The sequence below is a fragment of the Lutzomyia longipalpis genome, chromosome 2 (assembly GCF_024334085.1).
Source record: "Lutzomyia longipalpis isolate SR_M1_2022 chromosome 2, ASM2433408v1".
NCBI lineage: Eukaryota > Metazoa > Arthropoda > Insecta > Diptera > Psychodidae > Lutzomyia > Lutzomyia longipalpis.
This window is the reverse complement of record NC_074708.1, coordinates 9,881,757-9,901,876: the sequence shown is the minus strand read 5'-3', so window position 1 is coordinate 9,901,876 and position 20,120 is coordinate 9,881,757. Positions and strand designations below refer to the sequence as shown.

Below are 20,120 nucleotides of genomic sequence, written 5' to 3'. Positions count from 1 at the left end.
CATTTTCCACACGAGTGTGCACGTCGCACCAACACCACCCTGTGTGTGTACACGTACAGGGTGGGCTCTCCCGAAGGGGTGAAGAAATTGAAAGTAAGGAGGGACTTTTTTGCTTCTTTTCCACAATATATGAAATTCCTTGACTGCGGTGCGTGGAATGCCGCATGAAACAAGATAAGTTGTGTGCGACGTCTCGAGAGAAAATTTTCCCATGAAGGAGACTTAAATCTCCTTCAGTCCATATTTCTTACTTAAATTCCATCTACGTTCGTTCTCTTTTTAGGGGTGCGTGGTTAGATGGGAAAATGCGGCAGGGAAAATGAATTCTTTGAGACAGGACGCGACAGAGTTCCTCAACAAAAAGAAAACTTTTCAATAAGCTCAATTTCTTGGCTCAATTTTTGTCACATTTTTTTTTAATAACAATCTTTTAGCTGTGATTCTTTCTTCAAAGAAGCACAGCTTCTGTGTACACTCTAAAATGCAAAGTCGTCAGATCGGGCTCAAACTTGGGATGAGCACGAATTAGGGTCCCTACATTCCAAAAAATGGTGGCGCCAAAAATTTTTCCGTCCGGCCGTCCGGCCGTCCGGCCGTCCGGAACCTTTTGCTAAATTACAAGAGAACGGTAATAGATAGAGACTTCCGGTCAACGGCAAAGTTTATATATCGGGTGGAAGACATCCGATTATGATGTCAAATCCACCCCCCCACCCCCCCGTCCGCCATTTTGAATAACCCCAAAATTTTGTTTTCGCTATATCTCAGTCCCTATTACAGATAGAGGTCTGAAAATTTGATATGTTGTAGGGGCCATCAAGACCTTTCCAACGATACCTCATTTTCGAAAATCGGCCAAGCCGTTTAGCCAATATGGCCGCCACAATTTTTCATCGAAAATCGGCCATAACTCGAGAACGGCTTGACCGATTTTGATCAACTCGGGCTCAAATGAAAGATATTAACGAGCCCTACAACTGCTCGGAACATCGCAAGTTCAAAAAATGACCGCAAGTGGCGCTAAAATCGAAAACAAAATTTTCAATGTGTTTTCGATGAATATCTCGAGCACCGCTTTATAGAATTGCTTCATATTTTGATATGTTATAGTTGACTATAGTATCTATCACCATGCCAAAAATGAAGAAAATCTATGTAGCCGTTCCGGAGATATCGCGTTTTAAAGTTTACATGTCATATCTTGAGTTGCATAAGTCCAACGCCCCGCGAAGCGGGGCGTTTTATATATACACTTATAAAATTAAATTAAATATATATAAATGCATAGATATATACATTATATATATACATATAAAAATGCAAAGATAAATATATAAAAACTGCAAAGATAAATAATAAATATAACATGGATGGAACAGGAAAGCGAAAGAACGGTAAGTAAAACTTACAGGCTGTGATTCATTCTTTGTCAGGGAAATGTGAAATTGACGGAAAATTGAGGATAGGCAAATTTTAAGGAAGGCTTTCTCGCGTACTGAATCACAGCCAACGCCCACGATTAAGGCTTCTCATAAAATTTCTGCGCGTTGGCTGTGATTCGGTGCGCGAGAAAGCCTTCCTTAAAATTTGCCTATCCTCAATTTTCCGTCAATTTCACATTTCCCTGACAAAGAATGAATCACAGCCTGTAAGTTTTACTTACCGTTCTTTCGCTTTCCTGTTCCATCCATGTTATATTTATTATTTATCTTTGCAGTTTTAGCTGTGTTTCTTTCAGACACAGCTTTTGTGTACCGAGCAAAATCGAAAGTCGTCAGATCGGGCTCAAACTTGGGATGAGTACGAATTAGGGTCCCCACATTCCAAAAAACGTATGCGCCAAAAAAATTTTTTTTCCGGCCGGCCGTCCGGCCGTCCGGCCGTCCGTCCGGCCGGATCATAAACTTAAATTGCAAGAGAACGGTGATAGATAGAGACTTGCGGTAAACGGCAAAGTTTAAATATCGACCTGAAGAAATCCGATTATGAGGTCAAATCCACCCCCCCACCCCCCCGTCCGCCATTTTGAATAACCTCAAAATTTTGTTTTCGCTATATCTCAGCCGCTATTATAGCTAGAGGTCTGAAATTTTGATATGTTGTAGGGGCCATCAAGACCTTTCCAACGATACCTCATTTTCGAAAATCGGTCAAGCCGTTTAGTCAATATGGCCGCCACAATTTTTCATCGAAAATCGACCATAACTCGAAAACGGCTTGACCGATTTTGATCAACCCGGGCTCAAATGAAAGATCTCAACAAACCCTACAACTCTCTAGAACATCATAAGTTTCAAAAGTGACCGCTAGGGGGCCAAAAATCAAAAACAAAATTTTCGATGAGTTTTCGATGAATATCTCGAAAATGCCATTATCAATTTGCTTCATTTTTTGATATGTTATAGTTGACCATATTATCTAGCTTCATGCCAAAAATGAAGAAAATCTATGTCTCCGTTCTCGAGATATAGCCTTCCAAAGTTGGCATGTCATATCTCGGGTTCTACAAGTCCGATTTTGATCAACTCAAGTGCAAATGAAAGGTTTCGTGAAGCCCTACAAATATCTAGAACATTGCAAGTTCGAAAAATGACCGCGAGAGGCGCTAAAGTCAAAATCAAAATTTTCGAAAATTTCGAACTCGAATATTTCGAAAATGCCATTATCGATTTACTTCATATTTTAATATGTTATAGTTGAGGTTAAGACCTTTCCAACGATAGCTCAAACTCGAAAATCTATGAAGCCGTTCCCGAGATATGGCGTTTTAAAGATTTCTTGGGGGATGACTTTTCAACTTTTCCCGACTTTGCGCGTATTTAAATTAATTCGCGTTCTAGTTTGCTCTCACAAAATTGGTACACTGAAAGAAACACAGCTCTCGTAAGCTTGGTCAGCTTACCAGTACATTTATATTTTTATTGTGGAATTTATTTGTCTTTCATCCCCACTAAATTCCATATTCTTTCAAGGAATAAAAAATGATCTCGAAAGGTAAAATTGAAAGGAAATTGTTTTGAAAATAGGTATCAATTCCTTTCCTTTCTCACGAAAGAAATCAATTGTAAAATTTTCCAAACATTGTAGTTTAAAACTTTCCCGCAGGAAAAGCTTTTCTGGAGCTTTTTGATTGGAACAAATGAAGGGAAAAGAAGATAATTTTGCAAATAAAGAAATTTATACTCCATCTGGGGAGGGGTGAGTTTTCTGTAGACGTGAGGAAAATGAGAAATTTTCCTGTGGCGGGAAAGTTTTTCATTATTTTGTCGGGGATGCCTATTTTGTGTGAATGTTTTGTGTGCAATCGGACTGAAACTCAATTCAAGACATCATCCAACATTGATTACAAGCTCAAGTGTATTGCTGCAGAAATTGCGGGGGTGGGTTTTTGTGGGGTTGCATTTGCTGATGAGAGAGAATGATGGAAGTTTCGGCAGACTTTGTGGGAGGGATGGGGTGGCAGATGGAAAGTTATGTCGCTTTCTGTGTTAACAGACAATTGATCGAATCAATCAATGCGCCAAAAGCCGTAAGTCCATCGTGTGTGCACACACATGGCCCACTCTCTGTACAAATTGAATAATCTCAAAACACCATCTTCTGTGGTCAAATATTTGCACCCGATTTACTTACTTGGGGTGGTCGCAGCACGATGGTTGCCCTAGATGTTTTCACATGACCGACCAAACACATTTTCGAGGGCGAAGGCAAGGAGGTGGCTGAATGATAGTCCATGGAGTTAAAGATGGGGATTGACTCCTATATAAGAGGGGATTTATTCTTATCCACTCTCAACCCCACAAAGCAGAGAAACCAAGTACGAGGGGGTGGGTTAATGTGCCATTTGATTGACTATTTATTCAACCATAATCGATTCATTGGCCTTCGACATTGCCCCACATTTTCCCTCAACTTCCGAAAGTGATTAATAGAATCATTTCTGGGGTTTATTTCTAAGCTAGTGGGTTTCATTTTGGGGACTTTGAGCGCTAATTTAATTTCCTGAGAATAGTTTCATTTCATTGCGTTCTATTGAAAATATTTATTGGTTTCTGATCCTTTGTCGCTATAAAATGTTAATTTAGTACTTAAGTGTAGGACATAAATACAGAATATATTTTATGTTTGAATTCTTTTGGCATGAATTACAAGTTAAGTCAGTAATGACGAATATTTGTCTAATTTTAAATATTTTTTTTTATTTAATTCCTAATTTTTAATTTGTAAGTTTTAAAACTTTTTTTTATTTTCCCAGATTTTCTTTTTAAATCAAAGACACAAACCACGTAGTGCCCCATCTGTTAAATGCACAAAATGACAACGTTTAACACTCACAAATAAATTATTTTTACAATTCCTACACTCATCTCAATTTATCCTTTGATTTTTTTTCTAAATTGTGTGCTTTATATTTCTCCATCATTTCCATGTTAATTTGCTACTCCTTTTACGATGAGACTTTCCAGCAATGCTAAAAGGGTGGAAATGCTTTTAACATTAGAACATTTTCACTTGCTTTCCTATATATGGAGTGGTTGAGAATGATCTCATGATTTGCTTAACTGACATTTAATAGTTAACGAAGTCGCATCGGAGTCACATAGAGCTTACCCAAATACTCGCACTTATGCCAAAGAACATTTTCAATTACAACGCACATATCTATGCTCTATGTGGCTTTGGCATCAAAGTGAATTCCCAAAACATATCTCTTATTGATTTGGTGCACATAAAGTTGCTCTTTGCGCTATTCGAACGTTTAATTTAAACTTCACATGAAATGCACAACATTTTCTCTTCAAATATATAGCGTATAGAGTGGGATTTTATTGCCTTTTTAGGGGCATGATTTTCCACTGTGGATGGTTTAATTTGACGCGGGAGAACCTAAAAGTGCATTCTTTTGTTGGGGATTCTTTTTTGAAGGAGCATCCACCTGAAATTTCCATTAATTTCCATTCCTCCCTTCAAAAGAGCTTTAGGAAATAAAATAAAGCTTGAGAAGCCGAGCGTGTGTGCAGCATCAACCCCGTATTTGTTAATGCCAGAACCTTTGTCTGAACCCAAAATACACACATCGCTAGGTAAAAAAAAAAGAGAAAAAGAGCCCTCCTCCGGCTCTTGTATTTATTTTCATCATCTCACAATGCGCCTATTTTCCTACCACACTTTTCCTTTTGTTCTCTTCATTTGAGGAGGTTTCTTTGCACAGGATTGTGGCAAGTTTTGCCCGTGTGGTGCACCTCTTTTTTCATCTTCTCTCTGCACATTTTGCGCGCCTCGTTTTGAAGGTGTTTTCATCCCCCCCCTCCGCCCCTAAACCACCCACCCCCCAGCATAATCATAACGAGAATCCTTCACAATCTTCCCTCGTCATCATTTGCCATTCATATCACAAGTCTGTGAGTTTGAAATCACTGCTAACACCTGTAATTTCTCATTGTTACACTCTTCTGTGTGTTAATGCTTCCACTCTTGCACTGTGTACTCTTTAAACATACACCGAGTGCACTAATTCCTCGACCATAGTGGATGGGATGAGCTCTGCACGTGGCAGAATCAAGCTTTGGTGTCAGAGATGCTACTTTTTAAACTCTAAAGAGGCGCATAATTATTCTTTTATATGCATGGACTTCAAGCTCTTTAAATATTAATTTTTATTCATTAAAAAGCGTTGAATTTTATATTAGTGCGCCAAAGATTGCATTCACCACTAGAGGGCTTCAATACTTAAAAGCTCCCTCACTAGAATTTTCTGTTAAATAAAAAGACACAGACGTATAAATCTGCAAGATAAAAAAAATAATTTTCTTATTATTGGTTTTAGACCACGAAAAAAATCAGAATTTTCTAATAAAAATCAAGCCTTGTTTTAGACAACTAGCAACATCTCTTGAGAGAAAAGCTTCCTGTTTAAATTTATTAAATTTCAGCATCAACGCATTAGAATCAGAATTTGCACAAACAATACCACAACTGGCCACCATATCAAAATGTTCAGAGGACATCCCGGGACATAATGCATTCAGTGTCAATGGAAATATTCTTTGCGGTGTAGGTCGCATTGTTGAAATTGCACATTTCCCGTTTGTGTTGATTCGCTGAATGCGTGGGGAAACCATGTGGGGGACGAGGGTTGGTGGCGGTGTCCGCATTGCACAGATAGATATTTCAAATAATCAACTTGCGGTCTCCACCAAACTGGCGCCGCCGAATGATGATGATGTGTGTTGGGGATGTTTTCGTTGCCTAATTTTCTCCCCTTTCCCTCCTTACCAATAAATTCCATCGGTGTGGTGACACGTAGAGGCATCCCAGTATGTAGGTACATAATATAGGCTCGCTGGGCATCGAAAGCTCAACTAGATGGGTCAAGCCAGCACCCCCTGGCTAACGAACACTATCTGCGGCCCTGTCGCCATTTAAAATGAGATGCTTCCTCATTTTGACTGAGCCTGTCCAACTGCAGACACTCGCGCCCTGAACATATTACATATAGCAAAATATATGTATGTATACAGCAAAGCTCATCCCTTGCAGATGGATAGAGCACACCGCAGAATATAATCAGATTTGGTTGAGTGCTAATTCAGCGACCACAGGGGGAAGGCCAATTAGCAGGAGATTTATGTCACATCCACCCGACTGTTGATCAAATGGTCACTTTTAAACAGCAGCAACATTCCCCCCCCCCCCCTAAAAATCCACCGCGATTAATTAAATTTCTTCATATTCTTCCTTGATTGACGCGCGCGCGAAAATGCGAGGAATTTAATTAGAGTGCGATTAGGGCACAAAAAAACATTCTAAATGAGCATTTTTGCAAATTTTCTTTCAACTGAGAAACTTTTTGTTTTCCCTCCAAGTACAAAGGATCAAAGACAAATAGTCTTTTTGCCTCCTCATATCATGTGTGGATTATAATGTGAGAAGTTTTTAAACAATAGGAGAGTAGAAAATTAAAAGCATCTTCACAGGTCTTTGTAAGAAAATTGCATCCTTTTTTTTATCCTTTGAGAATCAAGGGACGAGGAGATTAAAATAGTTCCAGAGAGAGTAGTCAAGGCTTGTTCTGAGAATTTTAAAGGGTTTAAGGGTTATTACCTTTACATTGAGAAAGTGTTTGAAAAAATATTTCCCTGAGAATTTTAAAAACTTTTAGAAGAAAATGGAATTTAAAAAAAATGTCCTAAAGTTATTGAAAACCTTCCACATCCGTAAAGAAAAATCAAGAGTTTGAAAGCAAAATAATTTTTTCCCGAGTACAGCAATAAAGAAATCAACAAATGTTAAACACACTGATGGCTTTTCTGGAAATTTATTTTCACATGCCAACAAATCCACTCGCAAAGCAATATGGTGCTGTCCCCTCTAAATCATGGTCAGGAGAGTGATTGTGGAAAAGAAAGTATCAGCAGTGTCTCTGGGAAAACAACAAAAAAGAACTTCTACCTACTACACAGATTGGACATAAAGAAAAACGAACAAGAGATCACAAACGTGCAATCTGTGACTGTTGTACTATGCGGCTTTATCTGCAACCGCAAATTTTTCATTCGTGATTTCACCTCCCCCAAAAACTGACCAATCTAACCCCCATCCACCTTATGCTTGGAACAAAAACCTCCCCCAAACCAGGGGTGGGATGGATATACTTTTTTTGCCCATCTGCACATGATGTCAGCGACAAATTTTGCCTCTTTTATCGTAACAAACGAGCAGAGCACACAAAAGTGTATAGGAAAAAAGAGTCATCTCTTCAGATGGCGTGTAAAATATTTCTCACAATAAATACAATAAAAGCCATCAAAGTTGCAATAAAGTTTTAAAATGCTCGGAAATTCAATTCAACTTTGGAGAATTCTTTTTTTGCACACGGGGAAAAATCTCGTGGTCACACGATAAATTTTCCATGAAAAACTATTTTCACACCACGATGGAATTCCCCACAAAATTCTTTTCCTGTGCATTTCTTCCCAAATGGACCGTCAAATTGAGCCATTTCTTTTAAGAGCTTCGAAGGAAAGTTCTAATGACTCCAACGGGAGGAAAAGTGGATACAAAGGAAACTTCCTCAATCCCGGAACGATGTGTGGAAATTGTATTGATGGAATTGTTGGAAAAATTAATTTTGCAATTAAACACCCTTCCGGGAAGTATTTACACTGAGCAGCAGGATTTTTGGATCAATGAAGAAATATTTTGAAAAATTATTTTAGTTGAAAAAAATCTGAAAAAAAATCATATGAAAATGTAGCAGAACATGTAAGTGTAAGACATCGCGTAATCGTATTTTCTGAAAAGTAAATGAACGCGTAAACCTAAGACAAGAGATTATAAATCTCACAATAAATATTCAGATTTCTTAGTTAGGAATTCAATAAACAAAACAATTTTATAAAGAAATACAATAAAATAATTTAATGAAAACGAAAAAGTAAATTAATTCATTCAACTATTGAATTTTAAACGCTATTGTGAATGCTTCATTCATGAGTTCTATTTAGAACTTGAGGGTGTCTCTGCTTAATTTTTAGCTCCAACATTTCCAACATACCAACATCGCTTCAACAGCATAGAAGAGCAACAAGTGGCTTTTGCACTACGAGAAATAAATTCCATTTCTTGAATATCGATTTAACAAGATAAACAGAAGTTTGTGAAAAATGCGGAGAGTTTATCTGTCGAAATACGAGAGAAATGATCCTCTGGAGAAAAATTACTGGAGAGGACTCATTGAGGAAATTGAGGATGCATCCAAGAAGGTACCGTGAAAGTCATAAATTTAATTTCAAAACTATAACTATTATTTTTAGGGCAAACACAGACCACGGGGCACAGCAGAGCTCTTCCAACCAATTCCGGAAAAACTCAAAAGTAGGATTGGAAGGATAATCCCCTTGGATTTCTTAACGGATAAATTCCAAATTGACGATGATATATCATCCGTTGGGGCTAATACTGAAAAATCCGATGATTCTGAGTCTTCAATTAAGGGAATTCTCAAGACAAAACTCTCAAAGAAGGATGGCACGAAGAATGAGATTTTTGCAATGAAATTCGAAACTGTTGGCCTTCCCAAAAGGCTCGGAATTGAGAAGAACAATTGGATATCAGAATACATCCGGAAACCACGGAAGGTACGTTTTTTTATTAAAATCCTAAACCTCTTGAGAAATTAGTTGAAGAAATTATTGATTTTTGAATTTATGACCATAGTAAAAGAATTTAGAATTTAGTTTATTTATCTAATTTTTGATTTATGTAAAGCAAATCGTTAAAAAAATAAAAAGACTTTGAGGTATTTTTATTCAAATAAATTAATTTCCACCATTTCCACCCCCATAGGAGCGAGTTAAGTGGCAATCAAAGCTTCACCGGATTAATGATAAAACGTGGCACCTCCAACCCCTACACGATAAAGTTGAGGACCTCGTGGATATGGCAGCACAGGATTTTAGTGACTGGCTCAATTCCTTGGCCAGCGATAAATCCTCCCGCACTGTGACAAAGGAGAGGATAAAACAGCTCTTCCCCGTTCTGGCAACCGGAGACTCCCTCCGTGGCCTCGAAGTAGACTACAAGGACCTCTACATCCTGCCCGAGGAAATCCTCGAGCAGTATCGCCTTGGACATGAGGTGAGAACACTCAGGAATGCTTTGCGCATGTGGAAAAAAGTTTGAATCTCGTGTGAATTTCAGCGGAGTTTGCCACACAATGTGGAACGCATTCGACGTCGAGACGCCATCGAGAATCGAAAAGCGGAAAAATACGTGGCCTTTGGGAAAAATCTACCCGTTCAATTGCGTCACAGGAAACGTGAGGTGCGCGAGGTGGAGCCGTCCAAGACAATTTTCCCAGAGGACCTTCGCACGAGGGAGACACTTTTTAGGGGAATTGAAAATCTTCAGTGAGCTCAATTTTGCTTTAAATAGTTTTTTAAATTAATTGAAAGTTGTTTTTTTTTCTACAGATCAACGAAACTTTTTATTGATCACCTGAAGAAACATCCGGAACTCTCAAAGCCGGAATATCTCATCAAACGCGGTGCATTTGCAGCCTCTGAAGAACATCAGAGAAAATTTAGTCATGTCCCTTTGAAGGATCTTCTCTTTAAGACAAATTAATAGAATTAATAGCAATTAACGGGGGCGGGGGGAGGTGAAAGGGCAATGGTAGTATATCACATCATGATAGTGGCTAATGAGGAATATAAGCGATATGCACGTGGTAGAGTTGGGGAAAAGAAGTTTGGAATGTTTTTAATGAAGAATTGCGATCAAAAGTCACACGTAGAGGCTATCCATCAAAATGCTTCGACCGCTAATTGCTCTTGAATTCTTCCTCGCAAGACTCCAATTGAGGCATAAACCCCCTTCTGCCCACCAAGCTATGTACCCACCTGGATGACCAGCTATATCCGGATGTATGACGCCTATGACTAACCAGAGAGCTTTTCTCAGGAACGAGCCTCTCGAGACCTACGCAGTGAACGAGGAAGCACCGTCTTGAGCTCTCTCTGCCCAATATCTCACACACCGTGAGCGCTGAGTGGGTACCTTATCAGAAAATCCTCACGAGCTTTTGTCGTCGTCTCTCAAGAAGACATATTAATTGACGTATCACTGATTTCGCGTTCATTATCTTGAAATTAAAAATCAATTATCAAACTTCTTTTCGACTATGCCAACACTTTGCACACAAAACCTCCCACTCAGTCCACATTCAGCCACCAACGGGGTGTGATAGAGGTGCAAAAGTTAAAAAAAAAATCAACGCAAAAAAGATCTTTTTGTTGTGGCCTGTAGAAAGTTTTCCTTTGGATTTTTAGTGTTGCAAATTTATTCCATTTCTGTGAGTTTTTCCGCCGGGACTTTTCTCCAAGAACCGCCACCGTGTGCGGGTGAAAGTGACGCGCAATCAGACACGGACTATATAATTTCCATCCTGCAACAATGCCGAATGATGGGGAACATTCAGGGAGTGAGGGCAGATTCAGTCCTGCCGTATACCCAAATTTGGATTCAGCGGGGCAGGACAATGTCATCGAAATGACCGAAAAAGCCACAAATGTAAGCTTTTTTTCTTCCCACAAAACTTTTGCGTTTTCTTCCAACACACAGAGGAAGAGCTCAATTTCTTTTTTCGTATTTCCTTATCTCTGTGTGATTATTTACGGAGCTCACTTATTGTTGCGGGTAAACGCAAAAATAGCTACCAATCGTAACCAGATTCATCATTCCTTGACGTCCTCGTGACTCCTGATCAGACAATTGGCAAATTGGTTTTTAATTACGGACACTCACTTCCTCGCGCGTACCTCATTCACCTTATCAGATTGACCCCAATTAAGGTGCAGGGTAAATATTTGGGTTTAAACGAGAGGACTAAATGGGTTGGAAATCTTAAAGATTAGAAGGGAAGGCGGCTCAAGACAAGGAGATGTACACCTCAAGTTAAAAAAAATACTTTGAATACCTCTAAAATCAAGAAAATTTCAAGAATTTCCGTGATAGGAAAATGATTTGAAACAGAAAAAGAAAAATTTCAAAAAAAAATTATGCTTGCTTTTTGAATTTGAAAGATTTTATCGCTGTATCGCTTAAACAATATTTAATAAAGACTTTTATTTCTTACAAAGTCATGATCTGAAATTTGTTAGTTTTCTGTGTCCTAATAAAGGCAGATTTTCCAACCCTCGAATTATAGAAATTAAAATAAGAATTATTAGAAAATATTCTCAGAAATTTCTTTAGAGAATCTTTGAAGAAAATGAAACATTTATTCAATTTTTCAGGAACTTTTCTTATAAATCAGACACAAATTTTATATTAAAAAAATCCTAAAATTAAAATGATTTTTTTTTTACAAAAATAACATTCCAAAAGCATTTTGTATTCTATGAAAATTCAGAAGCAATTTACCTTAATAGGTTCATCAAAATAAGGTTTCAAAATTCAATATCAAATTGTTCCCTAAATATTGACACACCGGCGTTGAAGCGTACACTACCCCTGGGGCAATGTCTCCCCCTTTGCCGAAGAAGGGCGCAGACAGTCAGGAAACGATTGAGAATTCAATTCAGTGGTGGAAATTGTGTGCACTCGGTCTGTGTATGTATGTAGCACACGATGAGGTTTTACGGGGAGTGGAAATTGTTGGGGGAGGATACGAAGGGCTAAAATAGCCAGAGTTGTGTGGTGTACAGAGAGAAAAGAGGATCGAAGTTTCGAATGTGGTTCAATTCGAGGCTTGAGAGATGCCCATGCCGCCGCACATTTCTTTCATCGACCACCCCCATCAAATAAATCAATCCAGGCATACACACTCATCTTGGCTCATCCCGGCTCCGTCAACGAGGTACTCCACCTCACACCCACTTGAGGCAAACAAGCGGAAAATCAAACAAATTTTCCCTTCAAACGAACGCCACACATTGAGCCACTCTGCTGTGATGGCGCTCGTGGAAAAGTAACTAAACTCTTGAAGAAAGCACAAAACGACCCAATAGACGAGAGTGTGCTCCCCCGTATGCCACAACGGGCACATATTAGCAACATCATCATGAGCTACACGAGCGAATGGATGGGCAAAAAAGCATCACACGGAGAGAACCCTTTTTCGACACGGCACATTTCGCCACCCTAACCCTGTTGCTCATCAATCGCCCAACAAATTAGTTCCCTCCATTGAGCATTTTGAGTGCATCCCAATTTTATTCAGTTGGCCAACATCTGAGAGACACAAACCGACAACCCTTTTCTCGTGCCACAACCCCCGCCTCATGGCCATACATATAGCATGTGTGGAGGAGCCCCTTTCGGATGAGCACAACCCGTGTGTGCCGCATTGAAGACAGGAAGGTAAACTTTCCCAGGATTGAGTACCTCACAAGCGATTCATCCTCAAAATGAACCTCTTACATGGTCGCCTTGTCTTTATCCACATCTCACATATGATGCTTTATTTGGTTTGTGGGCCTCCTTCAAAAGAACATGAACAACGTTCTCAAAAGGAAATGGGTTATTCGGAAAAATTGCAAAGTTTGAAAATTTATCCAGAGGATTCTATTTTTTGATTTATTAAAATAAAATCATAAAATGAAACATTTTTTGATTTATTAAAATAAAATCATAAAATGAAACATTTTTTCATAAAAAATGAAAGATGATGAAGAAGTTGAGTAGAAAATAATAAATAATTAGGATAATATAATCTTAGAACGGTTAAAACATTAAATTTATAAACGCGAGGAGCTGATAATAAATTTTAACAGTAAAATAAAAAAAAAAACTCTTGAATCTCAAAAATGTAATTTCAAAGAAAATCCATCGTGTGATCTTGCAATGTTCAGAGTTCTTTCTTTGATGGAAGCAGCTAAAAGAGAAAGAAAATGTTTAAAAAGTCAAATATAAAAAAAATGTATTTTAAAGACAAGTTATGTATTTTAAATCTCTTGAAAAATCAGTTTAAAATTTATTGTTGGTACAATTGAATGGAAAAACGTAAATCACTGCGCATAATCAATTTATAAAATTATTTATTTTTATTCATTCAATAATTTTGTATAAATCTGCCAAACAAGCAAATCCAACGAGTAACCCTGTTCTTTGATTGAATCTTCATTGAACCACTTGATGAACTTAATGAGCTGATAAAATTTTATCCTCGATTTTTCTCCGTTCAACTGTGGCCTGGAAACTATTTCCAGTTCAATGAATATCACACACAGATTGTTTGTGATACAAACCATTTAGAAAATTTTCGTGTCGTCTCAGGCGCGCCTCCATCCGCCGCAAAATCAGCAGCATCGCCTTCAAAAGCATTCCATTCCACTGAATCCAACATATTTTGTAACATGAATTGTTCGCTTCGTCGATGACTAACTGGAGCATTTTATTGTCCTCCCGTTTGGGGAACTTCATTGGTGCGCGCGGGGGTTTACCTAAACAATTTGAATTCAATGCACACACAGCCCACCCCCGTCGCGAAGTCGTCTTGTGTGCAAAAAAAAAAAGGAGGAAGTATCAAATTCCATCAGAAGGGTGAGCGCGATAAGGCAAAATTTCCCATAATCTCAATTTATCGCGTATTAAGGGAAATATCCATTGTCTTTCGCCCAGCTTTCTCACATGATCCCGCGTGCGAGTGATTTTGATGATAATGAGAATCACCCACAGCTGATAAAAAACCCCCATCGCTGTCTTTTTAGCCATTAATCCCAACTCCTATTTCTATCTCCCGCGTGAGTGACGTCGGCATTGTGTCGCGAACTGATTAGCATGCAAAAGGCAGAGAGAATTGTGCTTTAAAATTTTTGGACTTTAAAAGAAATATTCTCTTTTGGTATTTATTCTGTGGGCGGACAGGGTGATCCAAGGAAGGGACTCAGCTTAACAATACCCACCCTACAGGTGACCCAGGATGACGATGATGGGGAACAGGAGCGCAATGGGGGGATCTACAGGAAGCACCCACGCCCAATCAGTTCCAGCAGCAACATTGATGGCTCAAATAAATCCCCAAGCCCCTATGCACCGCGTATGTGGAGCTACAACCGTGGCATCTCCTACCAACCATCCGTACGATCTTCACACTCAGCCTCCGACATGGACCATCTCATCCCACCACCATCTACAGACAGAGAAAAATCAAAAATGACCAGGTGAGGATTTTTTTTTCTCAAATTTCTCGAAGAAACAAACCCGGAAATTATTTTTGTTTGCGAAATATTTATTGCGTTCAATGGTTTGGTTCGTTTTTCTTGCAAATTCACAGATTACACGAAAGTTTATCGCGTAATCATTCAATCTTTTAATCCCGGGAGATTAATTCCCTGAAAAAATATCGTGGAAACGTGCTTTTGCAAAATAACAACATCACTTATTTTTTAGAAGCTTCTTAGTCAGTTTCTTTGACAATGAATTAAGAAAAATCCCCTAATTGGGAAATTTTCATAAATTATTGCCTAAGCCTATATTGAACGGAAATTGGTAATAGTTGGAATATGGATGAGCAATAAAATCATTAAGGGTTTAATGGAAAAAGCTCCCACAGTCCTAAGACATTATCTGAAAAGCCCAATCGTGAGCAATCAAATCAAATTGATCGGTTCTTAATTACGCCCAACGCGAACCAAAACTAAGACTCTCATACACGCCTCTGTCACATTTCCATCAAGCACTTGGACAATTGACGAATTGGTCAGGATTAAGGGGCTAATTAATCTTCAGCAGACGAGATGACAACTCTTGATATTTCTTTTTTCAAAAAAAAAAAACTTGAGACTATGCGTCACGTTTAATTTAAAAATTATCGCCTGACTTGTTATTCTTCTTCCTCTGCAGACGATACTTTGCCACGGTGTTTGCCCTTTGCTATGCAATCTTCCTGGTTATCTTTGGTATTGTTGTCTTTGTCGGTGATGCCGTTGAGACGCAGTATCCCCTAGGAGAGGTAAATGATCATTACGAACTCCTTTAAGCAGGCTTTGTCATCAACTGATCGAACTGATCTCATTTCGTTGCAGGCTTTTGGAATTTACATGCTGAGCGTGGGCTTTATCTATTTCTTTGGGCTCTACATTGATATTCGGTTGCACATTAAGAAAGCCAAGGAAACAGTGAAGAGTCGTGAGAAGCGTCAAGCACTCTTTGAGGAGCACCTGAAGAAGCTTCAAAATGAAACAGGACCCCTTGAATTGGAATCAACATCAGCTCCTGTGTGGGATATTGAACCCGTTGCACCCCTTAGTCACAAATACTGCTTCCAAACGGGACGTCATGGAGAGTTGTTCTACCTCAAGCTAGGAGCAGCGTGGTTCTGCTTTGGTCTCCTCATCCACTCAATTCTCATTGTCAGCTACCAAGTAATCTTCATGACGGCCGTTGAACCAGACTTTCACAAATGTGCCTCAGTACTAACTCTCGTGCTGGAAATTATGTTTCCCCTGTACAGCATCTTTGTTCTCTTCTTCGTCTTCAAGTATGCAAATGTGATCATAAATCAGGGTAGAGGCCTTGCGAGATTCTTCCTTATGCACGCAATTGGAACCTCATTGGCTTTCTGGGTGTACACAATTGTACGCGAAACAGTGGATGCAATCAGGCTTAAGTACCTGGATCAGGAGAATCAAGCCACAGCTGAAGGAAATCACACGCACCTCATTTCAATTCAAGATGCAATTGAATGTCCAGCTCCTGAAGAACTCAACTCTATTTTCCGCAACTTCTCACCCTACCTCTATCCATTTGTCATTGAATTTTGCATCTTAATCGGTAAGTAATGTGTAAAGATAAGAAGTTTTAGCTTTTTTGCAAACTTCTTCATGCTTTTGCACGTTTTTTTTTTCAGCCGGTATTTACTACATCATCTGGGCTAATATCAGCAAATGCCCAAAGAAGCACTCAGTGGCAGGTCATAGCCATGATCCAAATGACCATCATGATGCCAAACACATGGGAAATGGGAGTATTCCGAGCCCGAGTGAAATGGCCAAGTCTCCCAATATGGATAGTGTAAGCATGTCTGAGCATTGCGCTGAAATAGACCATGAGATGTCCTTCAAGAGCAATATCATCGTCCACGCTGACTGTCATGCAGCTAGTCGTGGTCTCTTTGGTGGAATGGTTCTCATTGTTCTCACAATTGCTGTCATTATTCTATTCTTTGTTGCCGTAACGAATGAGTGAGTTTTTGAATATAAGAAATTCCGTTAACGTGGTTTGCTCCAACAAAACTTTCTCCATTTGCAGCGATTACTTCGACATCGGAGTCATCATGAATTCTAGCTTTGAACTAGCAGTCTTGATACTTATGATCATTATCGTCATAGCTGCCTACTTCCAAACATCCAAGCTTGACGTCAACACCCATCCAATGTCAATGCTAGACGATGTTCTACTCTTCATCGCCATCCCAGCTTTCTTCCTTGAGACAATCTTCAGCATGGTACCGGCTATCTACAACGTATCAGTCCTCAATATCTGCATCATCCTCAGTCAACTCATACAAATTCTCATTCAAACCCCCTTCATAATTGACGGTATGCGAAGGTGCTCGAATGCAGCGATAAATCGCAGAAAGAAACCCGGACGGGAGCTCATTACCTTCCTCACCATTGCAAATGTCTCCCTGTGGATCTACTACACATTCTCCGTGAAGACCGAGTACACGGGCGATGAAAGGTGACCCAAATTCACCTGACAACATTTTATGTGTGCAAACCTTTGCTAATGATGAAATTATTGCATAATTGCAGATACGCTTTCTACGGCTATACACTGTGGTCCATCCTCAACCACTTGTCATTGCCACTGATTATGTTCTATCGCTTCCACGCATCCGTATGTCTCGTGGACATTTGGAGGCACGCATATGAGCCAGGAGGTGGCCACTAATTGATTTATTCCCTCGCACTGTACCCACTTACCCAACGCACTCACACACACACACACCAAATACCTGATTTAATCCACAAATCACACAATTAGGTCACTCATCCTTGGCAAAACCACCCCTCACCCCACACACACTTCCCCAGAGGGCGCGTGAAAAAAAAAGAACGATGCAAACCCATTATCATTATGGAGCCCTGCCAGGCAGCAAATAGATGAGGATGAAATAACAATTTTCCACACGAGGGAAAATTTGTCCATTTCGAGAGTGCACCACCAGCCACCCTCTTTTTGTCATTAAATGCCCTGCATGTGCGTCAGTGAACGCACATTGGACACATGGTTTTAATGATGCCCCCTTCATTGATATTAGACATCGTAGCACCATCATTAAAATGTATGTAAAACGCATGAATTTTATTAAAATTAAAAAAAAACTCTCCGAATGCTTTGTGAATGTTCTGTGTAGACATTAGAAGATTTTAAAATAAATTTCTCTTCAAAAGAGCATTGTTGGTTTCTTTTTAATTGCGCCATGGGATTTATTTTAACACTTGAATAGTCATTTGGGATTTGTTAGTAGATTTTTGCACCCTTTAATCTTTATACGAGAATATACTTTTGAAGGATTTTTTTTTCTTTTCTTGTATTGAGAATTGTTAACTTAAAGAGCTAATAAATTAAAAGAAAGAAAGAAAATCTTTAGCATTGGAAAAGTTTTTTCGAAAATATTTGAGTAAAATTAATAAAATAATTTCCACATAAAAAAGTAAAACGCCTTATTCTAACCAAAAAAAAAGTTCTAAAAATCAATTAATTAATAATTTAATAGATTTTCCAATAAATGTTATACAGGGTGACTAGGAAACTACTAATTGATTTCTCAGTCCCTGAAAGGATTTAATTTGAGCATATTTTAAGATCAACCCTTAATAAAATTAATCATTCTTAAGAAAGAGATATTGAAGCTTTATTCCTCATTCTTCTCAGCAGCGTTACTCTTTGTAGCATTAAAATAAAATTCATTTTCAAAAACAGAATTTTCTGTATATCGAGACTCGTGGGAATTGCTGGGAAAATCACGACGATATGTTGCTGAATGTTTGCGGAAATGGTGGAGAAAATGTCACAAATATTCCACCCATAAATGCCATACAAGACCTTCATATAGTATGTAGTGGAGGAAAAACATCCCTTGACAGGGTGAACAATGATGTTTGGTGCAGTATCAACAATGCATCGCCTTTCACAATTTTCCCCATTTTCCCATTGACTTGTCCACCCACCCCCCAGCATTTGGTCGCGTTTGCATCATTACACCACTGAGTTTACATTTATTTGATGTAAATGCCTCTTGTCTAACCATTCGCATGGGGCAGGTGAAAGTCTCTCAGTGCGGAGGCATCCAAATGGACACAATGTAGGTTGTGCTGCGCCTATCCGATCAGGTGAAAATATGTTCAGAGGGCGGGGGTGGTGGAGGGTGGCGACACATCAATAAAACGCGGTCAGAGGCTCTGTTGCCACCCATTTCGTGTTTTTAGGCGGTCAAATGCACAATAATGATTGCATTTTCACCAATATATGCGGGGAATGGTGGTTGCAGGGCATCTGCAAATATTTTGCCAAGCGACATGGTTGCAAAAAAACGCCAATCCCCGATTTTCACACCAACACCTCCCCGCTAATCCGGATGGATAAAGATGGGGTGTGAGTGCAGAAAAATATCCCCTCAAAAAAAAAATTTGGAAAAACAAACATCAAAATTTATAACACTGTTGCACCACACACCCCTCGTACCAAACTGCGGGGATGCTGCAGTGTGGAATGGTGAACTGGTACAGTGAATTATTTTGAGGAAGCCACTTAAAATCATCGAACTGCAAATCCAATTTCATTTAAAACAAAACGAAATAGTGCGCGGCATCACTAAGCGCCAACATATTATGAAATTTATCATACAGTTCGCAGGCCGAACTCCATTCACAGTTCGCAGTTTCCATTGAGTGGGTTGTGTAGTATATATCCTTAAATGGTCCAGGACACGTTGATTCAGCATTGTTTGATTAATTAAAATTTCATTCTCCACCCCTTCCTTTTCATACTGCCCCATCGCACTACATAGTATTTTCTCTACGACAATGTCCGCTCTGGAGATTTTTTTCCTGTACCTTCTGTACAATTCTTTTACAACAATTAAACTCAATTTCCCCTCAAAATCAACCCCCCCCCCTGTTTGACTGTTCAATAAATTTATTATTAAAATAAAATAGTGGAGATTCCCTTATGGAAATCCCATATACATGTTTAACCCTTTCCTCCCAGCTTGTGGATTGAATGGATCACCCGGGTTCAGGCGATTTTTGCAGACAAAAAGCCCTCCATGCACGACAAAAGGTTGTTTTAATTGAATTCGACTGATCAATTAAAAATGTCGACTATCACACCGCTCGCAATAACTACTTTCGCACATTTATACACATTTGTGTGATTTAATTCTTTCTTTTTTTACAACTACATCACACCTCAATGAATGCTAACTAAAGGGTGGACAAGTTTTCAAATTTTATGTTAAAAATTCTCAAAAAAAAATTTTTGTGATCTTAATCTTAGTTTTGATTTGTAAACGACTTAAAAATCTTTTAACATCTTAATTTTAATTGATTTTGCAGAAGTTTGACTGTTAAGGTAAATACATGGCGTCTCCATTTCACAAAAGTAAA

At 38.9% G+C, this 20,120-nt stretch overlaps 2 protein-coding genes across 3 annotated transcripts; both read left to right on the top strand.

The window, feature by feature from the left end:
- The first annotated feature begins 8,666 nt into the window (after positions 1–8,666).
- On the top strand, positions 8,667–10,128 carry LOC129789191 (uncharacterized). The gene is made up of 5 exons (XM_055825840.1): positions 8,667–8,765; positions 8,817–9,140; positions 9,349–9,639; positions 9,703–9,911; positions 9,975–10,128. The coding sequence occupies exons 1-5, from the start codon at positions 8,667–8,669 to the stop codon at positions 10,126–10,128; spliced, it is 1,077 nt and encodes a 358-aa protein (XP_055681815.1).
- Positions 10,129–10,717: 589 nt separating this feature from the next.
- LOC129791187 (proton channel OtopLc-like) lies at positions 10,718–17,902 on the top strand. 2 transcript variants are annotated; one of them, XM_055829240.1, is made up of 7 exons: positions 10,718–11,073; positions 14,416–14,666; positions 15,349–15,457; positions 15,531–16,278; positions 16,355–16,688; positions 16,756–17,187; positions 17,262–17,902. In XM_055829240.1, exons 1-7 carry the CDS (start codon positions 10,957–10,959, stop codon positions 17,398–17,400), a joined length of 2,130 nt encoding a protein of 709 aa, XP_055685215.1. In that variant the 5' UTR covers positions 10,718–10,956; the 3' UTR covers positions 17,401–17,902. The 2 variants fall into 2 exon arrangements, with proteins under 2 accessions (XP_055685215.1, XP_055685214.1); XM_055829239.1 differs by having other exon boundaries at positions 14,371–14,666.
- The last annotated feature ends 2,218 nt before the right edge of the window (positions 17,903–20,120 follow it).